The sequence below is a fragment of the Callorhinus ursinus genome, unplaced genomic scaffold, assembly GCF_003265705.2.
Source record: "Callorhinus ursinus isolate GAN/ISIS: 27379988/994484 unplaced genomic scaffold, GSC_fseal_2.0 scaffold51, whole genome shotgun sequence".
NCBI lineage: Eukaryota > Metazoa > Chordata > Mammalia > Carnivora > Otariidae > Callorhinus > Callorhinus ursinus.
Window position 1 is genome coordinate 6,352,896 of NW_027397113.1, and position 13,728 is coordinate 6,366,623.

Genomic DNA, 13,728 nt, shown 5'->3' on the forward strand with positions numbered 1-13,728 from the left:
GGACCTCTACCCTGGAGAGGGCCTTCCATCACCTCAAGGCTGGGGTGGGACTGGCTGGGTAGCCCCCTGTGCCTGACTCCCCAATTCTGCTTCTCCAGTAGGGTCCTTACTGTTCTCCGAGGGGGGGGCCGGGAGAGGAGGAGCCGGCGATGTGCACCAGCCAACAAAAGGTCAGTGACCCCACAGTCCCCAGAGAGCCCAGCCCTCACCCCTTGCAGGCTAAATGCACTTCCTTGGGGGGGGCAGCTGAGTCAACAGAGGTGTGCCCCTTTGTCCCCCCTCCGAGGTCCATGGAGACTGCCGGGCCTGCATCCCTGGGACCTACCCTGGTGTGAAGGGCCACAAACCTCCATTTCTTTCCCAAATCCCAGTTGTCCTAATGACCTTTTTCTAGAACACAGATGACTTTTGGTGGCAGATGTTCAGGCCTGTCCTTAGAAAGTATCTGGGAAGCAGGGTACCTTCCCCATTTAACCATCAAATTCTGGAAGCCTGCTATGCCGGGTACCAGCAGCCCCGGGGGATTCTGGGTAGGAGATGAGGCCTTTATGATAGGTATGCCTCCCCTAAATGAGTCTTCACCACCCTTTGTGGAAGGCCTCGTTGCCCTGGGTTTACAGATGGGGAAACTGACACTTGCCTGAGCCCCCGCAGCTGGCTTTCGGTCTGTCTCAGGCCTCTGTAGGTTCTCAGTGACTTTTTCTGCACTCAGGCTGCTTCTCTTAAGAGAATCTCTTTCCGGGGCGCCTGGGTGGCTCAGTCGGTTAAGCGTCTGCCTTCGGCTCAGGTCATGATCCCAGGGTCCTGGGATCGAGCCCCGCATCGGGCTGCCTGCTCCGCGGGAAGCCTGCTTCTCCCTCTCCCGTTCCCCCTGCTTGTGTGCCCTCTCTTGATGTCTCCCTCTCTGTCGAATAAATAAATAAAATCTTAAAAAAAAAATAAAAAAACAAAAAACAAAACAAAAAGAGAATCTCTTTCCTAAGGAGTTCAGGGGGGCAGTTTGGCAACCCTCAAGGAGCTCAGTGGGTGCCAAGCTCTGGGGCTACTGCGTCCCGAGTCCCGTCTTTGCTCCCTCGTACGTGCTGGGCTGTTGGCTTGGCCTTCCGCCGTCCCTGCCTTCTTCCCAACTATTCGGTGTCTCTCTCAGCCCACTCTTGAGAAAGCGGCCAGGCCCTCTACCCTGGAAGTCTCCCCTGAACTCTGCAAGCAAACCCATACGCTGCTCACTGTCGCCTTTGTCTACGCGTCGATTTTATCCCTCACCGCCGTTATCCTGCATCGTTACTGTCACTCCCCTGTTTGCCTCCTCCTCCCCCAAGACCGAGCTCCCTGAGGGCAGGGGTGGGGTGTTGTCATTTGTACACCCCCAGTGCTTTACACAGCTCCTGGCACCAATGTGGGCATGTGCTTGGCAACTTTATTTTAAAGATTTTATTTATTTATTTGACAGAGAGAGACACAGCGAGAGAGGGAACACAAGCAGGGGGAGTGGGAGAGGGAGAAGGAGGCTTCCCGCCGAGCAGGGAGCCCGACACGGGGCTCGATCCCAGGACCCTGGGATCATGACCTGAGCCGAAGGCAGACACTTAATGACTGAGCCACCCAGGCGCCCTTGGCAACTTTATTTTATATGGGTGAATGGTCTCTGTTCTCAAGGGGCTCATTGACATTCTAACAAATAACTACAAGAAAGCGTGGTCCGTGCAAAGTGTATGAAAAGTGCAGACTTGGTCCAAGAGGAGTTAATTTATTCATTCATTTAGAGAGAGAGGCCACACGTACACACACACACACACACACACACACACAGTTACACACCAGTGCGAGAGTCATTTATTAGTGGCATGGTTTACAGTTTACAAAGCTCCATCCCATCTGTTCTCCTTCCAGATGGCACAGCAACCTGTGAGGTAGGTCAACGGTCAGCCCCTTTGTCCAGCGGAGAAAGCTGGGGCTTAGAGATTTGCCTCTTGGTCAAGGTCAGGTCTTCTTTCTCACACCACACTTCCTCTCCAGGGAGCAGTACAAGATGTTACTAGGCAGTAAGTGCCAAATGAGCAGAACAGACAGCTGGAGTGCTTGAGAGTAGGGAGGGGCGACGGAGGGCTGGAGACCTTCCCAGTGGAGGGCTTTGAGCTGGGCCCAGAAAGGAGGCCACTGCTCTGTCCCTCACGGCTCTGTGACAACTGGTCTCTAGCCACATTCAGCTTGACTGGGGACACTTGTGGGGCTCCCCACTCCCTGACCACGGGAGGTGAACAAGAATCAGCCCTGACCCCCTTTCCTGTGCGGGGGTGGGGTGGGGGGTGGGCACCAGGAGCTGAGATTGTTGCTCAAGCCCTGCGGGGAGTTGTAGTCCCGGGGGGTCTGTGCGCAATGGTGGGTGGCAGCGCCCCTTGGTGCTTTGGGTCTGGCTCCTCCCAGGTCTGGTTTGCGGCCCCCTGAACACCCTGGGTGGGCATCCTTATGGCCACAGAGGCCCCCATCAATCCCTTGAGGTCCTGCTGCCCTCGTCCCCATTCGGGGTCTGTCTCTGTCCTTCCCACCATCTTTGGGTTGTCTTGTTCACATTTGCTCACCTCCATTCTGTTCCTCTCTTCCAATTCTTTCCCACCCTGTCTGGCTGCTCCAAGCCCCTGTCCATCTCTGGGCCTATCCGGGTCGCTGGTGCAATTGGAGAACGCGTAGACTCCTCCGACTCCATGGCTGGCTTTGCCTCCTCTCCTAGGAGATCCGAGGCAGGGCCTAGAGGAATCGAGGAATGGCCGTGTTTCTTCATTTCACCTTGGCAGCTGTGGTCCAGCCCCTGGCCCTCCTCTCTGGTCTCTTTTGTTCTGGCCCCATCGCTTCTTCACGTGATTGCTTTATTCTTTCTTTCTGTTTGACTGTGCCTTTAATGATAGTTCCTTTGACTGCAGTGAAGGTGAGGGAACGGGAGGGGAGGCCTGGCTTCTGGGAAGGACTAGTACGTGTGGCAAACCCAAGGTCAAACGCGTCCCCTTCCCTGGTCCTTGAGCCCCCTTGGCTCTGCCAGGACTTGGGCAGCAGGCCTAGTTGCTATGGAAACGGCCAGGCCCCGAGAAAGCCTTGGCTTCCATTCCCTAGAGGCCCCTGTCCCCCTTTCCTTGCTGGCCCCGTTCCGTCCCCCCTCTCCTGTCCCCCCTCGGCTCGCTGCTTGTCTTTAACCAGACTGCTTCGCTCTGTCACCTCTTGCTCCATCCGTGCTCTGAGCCGGCTCCATGTCCCTTCTGCCTCTGATGGCCATCTTTCCCCCTCTCTGTGGCCCCCCTCTGCGTGGCCCTTCTTCCTCACGTCCCCTTCCCATCTCAGCCTCTCTCCCCTATGTTTTCTGGCCCTTCTCGCTGGAGCCCGAGGGTAGGCAGAGTAGGGTTCCGACTGCCCCCTTGTTGCTCCTGCCCCCACCAGCCTCACGGCCCCGTGGCCTCAGGAAACCGGGCCTTGCCAGCTGCAGTGGGTGCGGTGCCAGGCTCTGGGGCAGCAGCTGGTGCCTTGGCACCCGGAGGCAGTGAGGATGGAGTCTACGGGCAGCGTGCCCGGAGGGAGAGAAGCAGGGCTGTTGTGTGCCGGGGAGGGGCATCTGCGGGAAGCGCACCTGGGTCGCGGCCGCTCCCACACATGGTGCTTGCTACTGTGGCTGGGCTCACAGGGGCACAGGTGTCTTCAGAGGGCTGTGCGTGTGCCCCGGCATTGCGCCCTGCTCCTTCCTGGGCCTGGTGGCCTAGACCGAGAACCCCTGCGCTCCATGAGGGCCTGAGGCCGGCCATCCCTGCCCTCATCCACCCTGTGAGGTGGGCGGGATGAGCCATTGCAGCGCTGTGTGCTGGGGAGAAGTGAGTCCCTGTCATCGTCCACGTCCTCTGCTGTGCCCTGACTCTGTGTCCCGTTCTCTTCCTCCTGTGTGTGCTCTAGCTTGTGGAGGTGTGGGGCTGGGACCCCAACGTCCCTCCGCACAGCTGTTGTCCTGTCACTTGTCACCCACTTACAGACGCTACAAATCCCTAGGGTCTCCCAGTCTTTTTTTGCTTCTGCTTGAGAAGTGCCCTTGGAGGGAGCCCTGTGCCAGGTGCTTACACACACACACGTATGCACGTGCGCACAAGACCCACAGCCGTCTGCTGGCACTCAGGGGTCCTACCCCTGCCCTCTGGGGCCCTTGAGAGGCTCTCCGCCTAGGGCCCGTCTGCACTCGCCTCTCAGGTTGGAGTAGCAGATGGGGCTGGGGATGGTAGCTGGCCTGCGGTCATCTGTATAAGCCTCACCCGGTGGCCCACAGCTCCCCAGTGCATATCGCTGTCACCTGCATTGTCCTCCCGTGTGTCTTCCCAATGCCTTACCCCACCCCACCGCTCCCCATCCTCCTCTACTGCTCCCTGCCGCCTAACAGGCCTGCTCCCATCCCCCCACAAGAGGCCTGAAACTGCCCCGGGCACTGAGAATGACCATCACCAGAGAAGGGGCAGGGGTGGAAGGCGGGCTGCGCTCAGGAGACCCTCGGTGCCCCAGCCTTAGGGGAGGCACTCCAGGGAGAAGGCAGGTGGAGGCTCTTCCGCATCCCTTTGTTCAGGGGAGTGGCCGATGGAGGGTTGGCCGGGGAGGAGAGAGTGCAAACGTCCTCTTTTCCTGGTCCCGTGGCAGCTAAATTGTCAGTTGTCAGTGTGAGAGCCACTTAACAGCCTCCTGCTTTGGAAATGGACACGGGCGGAGTGGACTTCTGACAGTCAAGACGTCCGGGTCCAGAGAGGAGGGTGGACGGGCGGGGGAATGGAAGAAGGCCTGAAGCTTGCAGAGGGGGCTGTGGGGCTCCCGCCGGTGCCCAGGACCCACGCCCCGGGCCGTTGGAGGGGCCGCGGGAAGTCTGGCGTGCCCAGCCCCACTCAGCCTCTCCTGTTTCCCCACACCGCGGCATCCAGGCAAGGAGGAGTTCGTGGCGACCTTCAAAGGCAACGAGTTCTTCTGCTACGACCTGTCGCACAACCCGATCCAGAGCAGCACGGACGAGATCACGCTGGCTTTCCGCACGCTGCAGCGCAACGGGCTGATGCTGCACACGGGCAAGTCGGCCGACTATGTCAACCTGTCCCTCAAGTCTGGGGCTGTCTGGCTGGTCATCAACCTGGGCTCAGGAGCCTTCGAGGCCCTCGTGGAACCCGTCAACGGCAAGTTCAACGACAACGCCTGGCACGACGTCCGGGTCACCCGAAACCTGCGCCAGGTAGGGGGAGCAAGAAAGAGGTGGGGGGGGGGGGGGGGGGGGGGCAGCTGTACTGGGGTGGATGGGAGCGCTGCGAGGGGGCAGCCTGCGCTGTGGGTGTGAGGACTCAGGGCCTGGCCCATGAGGTGTGGTTCTGGAGAAGTTCCAGGCTTGGGGTGTGAGGGCCCAGGAGCGCGGGGCCGCGGGCAGGCTGCAAGCAACAGGAAGCCCAGTGGAGAGGAGACTGTAGAGCGGCCCGGGGCGGGGGCCTGAGGGAAGGGAAAGGGCCTGGCTCACACTGGTGGCCGCTGCTAGGCTTTCAAGGGCCCCAGGCTAAGAAGTCAGGTGACCTGGCAGGAGGGCAATTTGGGAGACGGGAGGAGGGCGGTAGAGCCTGGGTGGGTGGGCCCTGGGAGCCTGTGGAAAGGCTCTGGCCTGGCATAGTAGCTGTGGGTACCCTGATTCTAGGGCGGAAGGGCGCAGATGTACACGTGGGGACAGAGTGCGGCCTGCCCTCAGGCGGGGCCTTTCCAGAGCAGAAGCAGGGATGGGGTCCGGGCAGGGTCGAGGTCCTGCAGGTGTGAGGGAGAGCAGGACTGCAGGGTGTGCTCGGCCCCGCCTCTCCTCAGGGCGGCACACTTCCTTCTCCTTGCTCTTCCCAGAGGGCCCAGCAGCCCATGGCGATCTTTCCGTGGCCCTTGGGCCCCTTGCAGGAGCCCAGAGGAGGCCCTTGGGCCAGCCCCTGCAGGAAGGACGAGATTCTCTGCAGTGGCTCCTCAGCTCTGGCTCCCAGATGGACCACCTGGAGAGGGTATCAGCTCTACCATCTTCGTGGTGGCCTCCGTGCCACTTATAAGGACCAGGGTGGCTACGGTGGGTGAGGCCATCTCTCTGGCCAGGCTTCTGCTTGACACCACCCCCCCCAACCTCCCGGTTCCGATCCTGCAAGCTCCTGCCTCAAGCAGAGTCCCAGCCAGACCCTTCTTCAAACCAGCGCGGCCACTGTGCATCCAGTGATGCTTGTCTCCACCTCCTGACTCCTTTTTCTGTTCACTCAGGCAGGAGCCAGGGGCCTGGGCTTCTGCTGGTCCTTTTCTCTTGGATGCACTGCTCTCTCTTGCAGCGAGTGGCCGGGAAGCTCATCCAGCTCCATTTCCAGCGGGCTGAGTGCCGCCAGGAACGCGGACCGTCTCTGTCCCAGGAGGCACTTAACCGCTGCTGGGTTAGGCCTCCTCTTGCTAGTTCCCTTCCCTGTACTTCCGAGTTCTAGCTGTGCGGCAGCTAGCCTTCCGCTGCCTCTCCTCCTCATAGTCCTTGCCATGCTCCTTCTCCGCCCCCCCCCCCGGGTCCTCCCTGACGGGCTCCTCCGTGGGAGTGGGGATCCCGGCTGACCTCACACTCTTCCTCCCTGTTCTTCACCACCACTGGGGGATGATCGAATGGGGAATCCACCTCCTTTGGCGCCTTCCCCCTTGCTGGGAGGCCTCCGTGACGAATCCTGCTGCTCTTTCCTGAGCCTGCTACTTGCCGTGGTTGTGGGGCTCCTACCTCTGGGCCTGTTCTCTGTGCTCCCCGTCCTCCACGGGGTACCAAGCCCGGTGCCCTGCCTTGCTTCCCGTCACATCGTTCTCTGACCAGAGGTCGGTTCTGTGTTGTCTCTATTGTCTGAGTGCACCTGAGTGTGTCCCATACATTCGTTCCACTCGTAGGTGCCATGCACACGGTGCCCGCTGGGGGCCGGAGGGCTTGTTTTGGTACTTCTTGCTGGTTTTCCCTCCGCAGGACCGGTGCTGTCACCCGGTACCGACCTCTGGCAACACGCTGCAAGCCCAGGGTCCCCATCCACGTGTTGTTGGTCAACAAACGTATTGTGCATCCACACTGGGTACAGAGGGAAAAAAGGCAGTCCACGCCCTCCCAGCCCTTTGGCCCCCGAGGAGACAGGAGGAGTCTGTTAAAAGTGAGCAGAGCAAAACTACACAAGTGCCAAGGGAGCAGCAGGGACCCTAAAAGTCCTAGGAGCTTGAGAGTCACCAAGAGGAGACTAGGGGAGGCGGATGAGGTCTGGCCTCAGCAGTACTGAGTGTAGACAGTGACCCACGGTGGCCTCTTCCTCAGCTCCCAGAGTCGGGGGTTCAGGCTGGTAACTGCTGAAAATCACTTCCCCCTGGCCTTTTTTTTTTTTTTAAGATTTATTTATTTATTTGAGAGAGAGAGCGCACGCCTGAGTGGGAGGAGTGGGCAGAGGGAGAGGGAGAGAAATCTCAAGCAGACTCCCAGCTGAGCACAGATCCCAACATGGGGCTCGATCTCAGGATCATGACCTGAGCTGAAATCAAGAGTCGGACGCTTAACCGACTGAGCCACCCAGGCGCCCCCTCCCCCCGCCCCGGTCTCTTACGACGGGTCAGAGCAGAGTCCGGTCATGGTGACCCCAACACAGGCCTTCAGGGCCAAAGAGGGTGTCTGCCCAAAGACTTTGATTGAGAGTGCAGTTTAGGAAGGGTTTCTGGAGGGATCCACATCCATACATGCGAGGTGCAGTCCTGTTTTTGTCACTGTGACGATCCCCGAGAAGGTCAGCCTCGGGCTTGTGCTCTGGACTCACTGTCCCCACTCAAGGCCCAGCCTGTGGCTGAGTCCATCCTTACCAGGCCCTTCGAGTCTCTGCCTTTTTTTGGGGGTGCTCCTGTCATCCCTAGAGCTGTGGTTCTCAACCAAGGACAACGTGTCCCCTCAGGCCCCCTGGGGAGACACTGCCGATGAGACAATGCATTCCAGCCCTGTCATCACATTCCTTCTGCGTGGTCGATATTCGTGTTCATTTCTTCTCTTTACCAGGTGGTCCCATTCTTGAGGGCTTAAAACCAGCAGCTAGTGCGCATTTGTAGCTGTTTTTCAAGTGTTTTTTCTGGTTCGTTTAGGTGCTTTCTTGAAGCTGGTTGGTGAGATTTTGGACATGAAGACCCAGCCGATCTGTTTCACCCCAATATCACACTGTCTCTGATGCCCTGGGAACAACTCCTCTTCCCTTACAAACCAGAGGAAAGCAAGCCTCTCCCTCCACCCCTCTGAAGTGTCTCAGGACTGTGTTCTTTCTTTTTACAGCGTTTCTCGGAAGACACTGACAATCTCTTTTCTTTTTGTATCTCACCTAATTTTCATGAACCATCCTGTGCAGTGGGACATACTCCCATTTTATCAATGAGCAAATTGAGACTTCACAGGTTAGAGAGCTTGCCCCCCCAACCCCCCCTCCCCATCCGCTTAGGAAAGGGTAGGACTGGAAGTCAGAAGTCGGTCCGACTTCAAAGCTACGCCCATTTTCCTGCCTCCCAGGGAGAGCCTGGTTGTTGTCGCTGGTGCAAAGTGCAAAGGCTGCTCGAATTCGTAATTTGTCTTGTGGATCTGCCATTCTTGGATGTTCCCGAATCTCGAAACCATCTGAGCGTTCTGAATATCTCTCTGAAAAATGGGTCCCTGTGATCCCTGAGTAGAGTGAGCACCTCTTCTCTGTCCCGAGCTGCTCTTCCTCAAGCTCTGCGAAGGTTGCCTTCATCCAGAGTTCTGTGATTTATGATTTGTGTGTAGAGTCCCCGTCTTGACTTTCTTGAGGGGTTAGAGCTACAGCCAGAGTTCAAGGTAGGGAGGGGGCTAAGTTGCCCCCGGATATAATGGCTGCGCCCCACCCCCACCCCCATGACTTGATGCCTTCTTCCTTCCTCCTCCGCCATCATTCTTGTGCTCTTGGACTCCAGGAGTCCTCTGTTCCTAGAGTGCGGAAGAGCCTTTACCACTCATGTGCTAGTGGGAAGCCTTAGTCTTCCACATCCTGACATTCGGGAAGGCACGGGCTGCTCCGTGGACCCCTTCCTTGTGCTGTGTCACAGGCCACCAGGAATGGCTTCCAGTACCCTCTCCACTCTAGTTAATTTGGCCACAGTCGCCCCGGGTTTTGGGTTCTGGACCTGCCACTGCCTCACCTACTCCAAACTTGCTATTTTTCAGAGGAGGCCGGGATGTCCTGACATAAGTGGCAGGCCCAGGCTTTGAACTCACATCTCTTTCCTCTCAGTCCTGCTTCTGAATTTGCTGTTCTACTTGTTAAAAATTAAAGTTGTCCAAGAAAGTTGAAAACGTTTTTTTTTTTTTTTAATTTTAGTCTCTGCAACCAGTTCTAGTTCAAAATTTTTTTTTTTTTTTTTTTTTTTTTTTTTTTTTTTTTTTTTTTTTTTGCCACGCCTTTTTTTTCTGCATTGCTAAACTAGTCGGGGATATCAGACAACTCTTACCTTTTGGGGTGCAATTGATTTAGCTGCCCTGGAACTAATTGTCCCTTGTCCTGACTGGTTGGCCTCTTCACTTCGCAACAGTCCCACCGGCAGTACTAATTCTCGAATCCTGGGTTAGCGCCTCGCACTGGTCACTGCATCTGACATTCGACTCTTGCCTTCCCGTTATGTAAACTGCTTCTGCATCACTAATAATTGATATTGGTTATCTGGCACTTCTTCTAGCTGCTATATGTAGAATTCTGTTATTTTTCATTATACGAGGCCCTTATTAATTGTCTTTCTGAGTTAGTCCTGTGCCCACCGGTGATAATAATGCTGTAACTAATGGATCTGTCCCTAGAATACTTCTTGAGATCACGCTCTCGGGTGTGCAGTTTAGTGTTTAATGGATATCGAGCAATAGTATCCCACCATTTCTGATACCCTCTGTGAAGCTGCCTCAGTCCCTTTGATTTCTCCTCCACAAGGACAGGGTTATTGGGAAGGTGATTGTGGCCTCTGCCTTTGGCCTTGAGAAGAGAAAATAAACAGGGCCACATGGGGGTGCGGACTCTAGAGACTGGGAAAGAAGCAGCTGGCTTATGGCTTAGGGAGGAGTGAGGGGTTTTAGAGATGGGTGGGCCTCTGCGTTCCTTTTTATGGTGTGGTGGGTGGGGGATATGGATTTCTGGTGCTGGCTGGGGGGAGTGGAGGCTCAGGGGTCTGTGGGTGTGCATGGAAGGAGGCTGGGCTGCTGGGAAAGCCTTACCGATTCCAGGGACTTGCAGGGGTGGTGGTGGGGGCCCTTTATTCCAGGATGGGTGGCTGCCCAGAGGAGCATAAGGGACCGAGGGTGGGGTGTTTGAAGAACCTGGGGAACTTTAGGGGGAAGGGAATGGGCTCTGGAAAGTCAAGTTAGGCAGGAAGGAGGGATCAGTGATGAGTGGGAGAGTGGAAGGAGAGGAATGAGATATGCCGTGAACATGAACCCTCTGCCAGCCCACGGGGGGCAAAGTTTCCCTTTCCCTGTTCTGGTGGCGACTCTCTCTCCTTTTCTCAAGGAAGAGAAACAATAAAAGAGAAGGTGCCCCCTTCCTTCCAATACTCCCTGGATCGATTTGCCCATCCTCCATGCCCAGGAAAAGCAGACCCCTATATCCCTTCCTATGCTCCTTGGGAACCTCTTCCCTTTGCCTCCAAACGAAACTGCCTCTCATTCTAGCCAGTCCTGTGATTCTCTAGGGCCGTTGGGCACCCTTCTCCCGGCCTGACAGCCAGCTGGCCCATCACCAACCAGTTAACCCATTAACTCAATATGGTCACTGGTCAGCCAGTTGGCCAGTTCTCTAGAAGGCCATCTGGTTGACCAGTTAGCCAACAGCCCATTGTCCATTACCCGAGTCAATAGCCCATCCCTTCTCACATCCCTTGTTCCCCCCCTTCCTTCCCCTCAACTCCCTAACATTTCAGCTGAAAGGACTTACTAATACTGCATAACTGGGTCTGCTTCTTAACCCCCTGCCTTCCCTCTCTCACCCTCTGTTGGAAAACCCCGTTGCCGACTCTGTGTGTGTTACTAACACGCTTATAACCCAGGGGACCAAGGGATGGCAGGGACAGGTGGGGTGAGGTATGAGTGAAAAACCGAACTAACCTTTCTGTCTCATTGCGGAATGTCGGCCATCTTTAAGTCTTTGCTTTCCTGGTCCAGTTCTTTTGTTGTTTTCTTCTCTACTAACCAAGGTCTTTAACTGTTCCCCTTCTCTGCAGCCGGCTCTTCCGGGAGGGGGTTGCGGGGGTAGAGGAATCCAGAGGAGGGGTTGGGAGGGGGGATGGGGAGAAGAAGGGATTTAATTTTTTTGTGTGTTTTATTTCTCCCTCCCATTATAATTTAATTTTCTTTAAACAGAATGCTTTAGCTGAGCCTAAGGTGGGAGGGTCCGAACCACCAACCAAATATATATGGATATATATTTTTCCTCCTTCCTTGAGTTTCACAGTTGGTCATTTTATTTTTCTTTTCTTTTCGTTCTGTTCTTTCGTTGTTGTCTTTGTTGTTGTTGTTTTTTTTTTGACCCCCTCCACCCCTCCCCCATATCTCCGGTGAAGCACGCAGGGATTGGACACGCTATGGTAAACAAACTGCATTATCTGGTAGATATCACTCTAATTGTCTTACCGTTTGGTTTGCCGTGGGTTTTTTTAACTGTTCGATTCTCCCTCTTTTGTTGGTTCCTTTCCCCGTTTGGTTTTGGTTGTTTTGCTCTTCCGATTGTTTTTGGCGTCCTGGACAATCTTTAGATTTTGCTTCTCTCTTTTAGTTTTCCTCTTTCCCTTTTCTTTCTTTTTTGGCCCAAACTCAAATCCAAAAGACAAATGGAAATCGAGGAATTTGGCCTGTCCTTGCTCTAACCCTGAGTCCTGAATTCAGATTCCTGGCCAGAGAGACTTGGGGGCAGGCCCCATGTTCATCGGCTCTGGTTAGACCAGCCCCAATGCCAGGCTGCTGATTTCTATTGCTTTATTTTGTTCCTTTTCCCCCACACCCCCCACTCCCTCGTTTTTTCTCTTTGATTTAGTTTCTTTCTTGGTCTCCTGAAAATCCATGGAAAACACCATCCCATGACATGCTACGCTCTGGTCACTGTCAGCTCCTGGACAGGCCCCTCCAGTTGGGAGTCGGGGGCTGGGGCTGAGCCTCCAGTGGCAGCCAGCTGGGCAGGTTCTGTAGGGGGGGGCGGGGATGGCCCTGGGAGATGTGGAGCGGCCCGGGACCAGTTCACACCAGTTTGGGTGCTGTTCTATGCTGGCTGCCAGGGAAGAGGTGACATCCCCTCCCTCCCTCCTCAGCCTTGAGGGTTCGTGGTTCCGTCTCCCCCAACATTTGCATGGCATGAATGGTCTTTTCCCCCCAGGAGGGATAGCGGCCAGTTCCCCCCACCGCTCTGCTGTTCGGACTAACACTGTGTTTCACACTGTCTTCCTTCCCCCCACCCCCCGCCCCATCTCCCCTGACCTCCGTCCCCCTGCCTGTCCCGCATGGCCTCTGACGGGGTGGTTACCTTCCCTCGTGAGGGGACGAGAGGAGGAGGTGCAGGAGGGGTGAAGTGGGGCCCCCTGTTGCCAAACTCCTCTGTTTGGGTTGGGCTCGGTCCCGGTGAGTGTTGGTGTGGGTGTCTGTGTAAACGCAGCTGGTGTGTGTTGGTGTGTGGGTGCGACTGTGGGTAAATGTTGGTGTGACATTTAGGGGGTGTTAGTGGGAGACTGTGCTGTGTGTCTGTGGGCTTCTGCTGGTGACTCCACACGTGTGAACGCTGGTGTGAGCTGCGGGCTGTGGGATGGTGCGGAGGTTTGACCCTGGGCAGGGCTCTGGGGGGAGGCGAGCAGTGGGGGCCGGCCCTCAAGTCTTGGGCTGTGATGGGCAGGAGCAGGGCAGGAGCAGGGCAGGAGCTGGGGCTGGCCCTTTGCTCCTCGCCTCGTCTCAGCGCGTGTGCCTGCTGGCTGTGCTGGTGCCATCCCCTGGGATTCCCTCATGCCTGCCTGTCCCGGCTCTGCAGCGCCAGGCAGTTAGTCATCGCCTATTAATAATGCAGAGTGATTGAGCACCAGGCTGGGGACCCCGCAGATGGACGTGTCTGCTCCCGTGGGGCCCATGCTGCTTGGGGCAGCTGCCTGGCCTTCCCAGCCTCCCTGATCTGTGAGGCTGCCTGGCTGGCCACGAAGGACGCTTGCTGGCTGGAGCTCCCAGGCAGAGCAGCTCCTCGGCCTCCCCAGGGGCTTGACCTGTGAGGCTATGTCTGGCCTGTCCTGATGTTTTCACAGGCTGTGTTTCCCTTTTACCCACAGACCTGTGGTGGCCCTGTCCTCTGCCCGGTCCCCGAGGCAGTGCCCAGAGCCACAGTCATCATCCTAGCCCTTCCCCATCCGAGACCTCTTCTGGTCACTCCAGGCATCCTGGCGTTCCAGTAGAGCCAGGTGGTGGTCCCGGCGCCATGCCACCCGCAGGCTCTGCTCTCCAGCGGCTGCTTCTAGAAGTTAGCTTCGGTCCACCCCTCCAGCCAGGCCAGGAGCTGGGCATTTGGAACTCTTTCTTTGCAGAGCTCCCCCTGGACAGCCAAGCTGTGACTTTGGGGGCAGAAAGGAGGCAAGATAAACCCATGTGGCACACCCCAAACACCAGGGCAAAACCATCTGAGCATAAGGACTCCGTAGACCTTCCTTCTGGTCTTGGCTCAGTTAAAA

The 13,728-nt window shown here is 56.5% G+C and overlaps 1 protein-coding gene across 13 annotated transcripts in view; it reads left to right on the forward strand.

Annotated features, from left to right (window-relative positions):
* NRXN2 (neurexin 2) overlaps window positions 1-13,728 on the forward strand; it is a 98,202-nt gene that overhangs the window by 18,541 nt on the left and 65,933 nt on the right. For 5 of the 13 annotated variants that reach the window (XM_073883518.1, XM_025879285.2, XM_073883520.1 and 2 more), the window contains exons 4-6: window positions 99-170; window positions 4,932-5,233; window positions 11,596-11,640. In XM_073883518.1, coding sequence (XP_073739619.1) covers window positions 99-170; window positions 4,932-5,233; window positions 11,596-11,640 — 419 coding nt within the window. The remainder of the gene's footprint in view (window positions 1-98; window positions 171-4,931; window positions 5,234-11,595; window positions 11,641-13,728) is intronic. The other 8 variants (XM_073883519.1, XM_025879289.2, XM_073883523.1 and 5 more) reach the window with 6 other exon arrangements.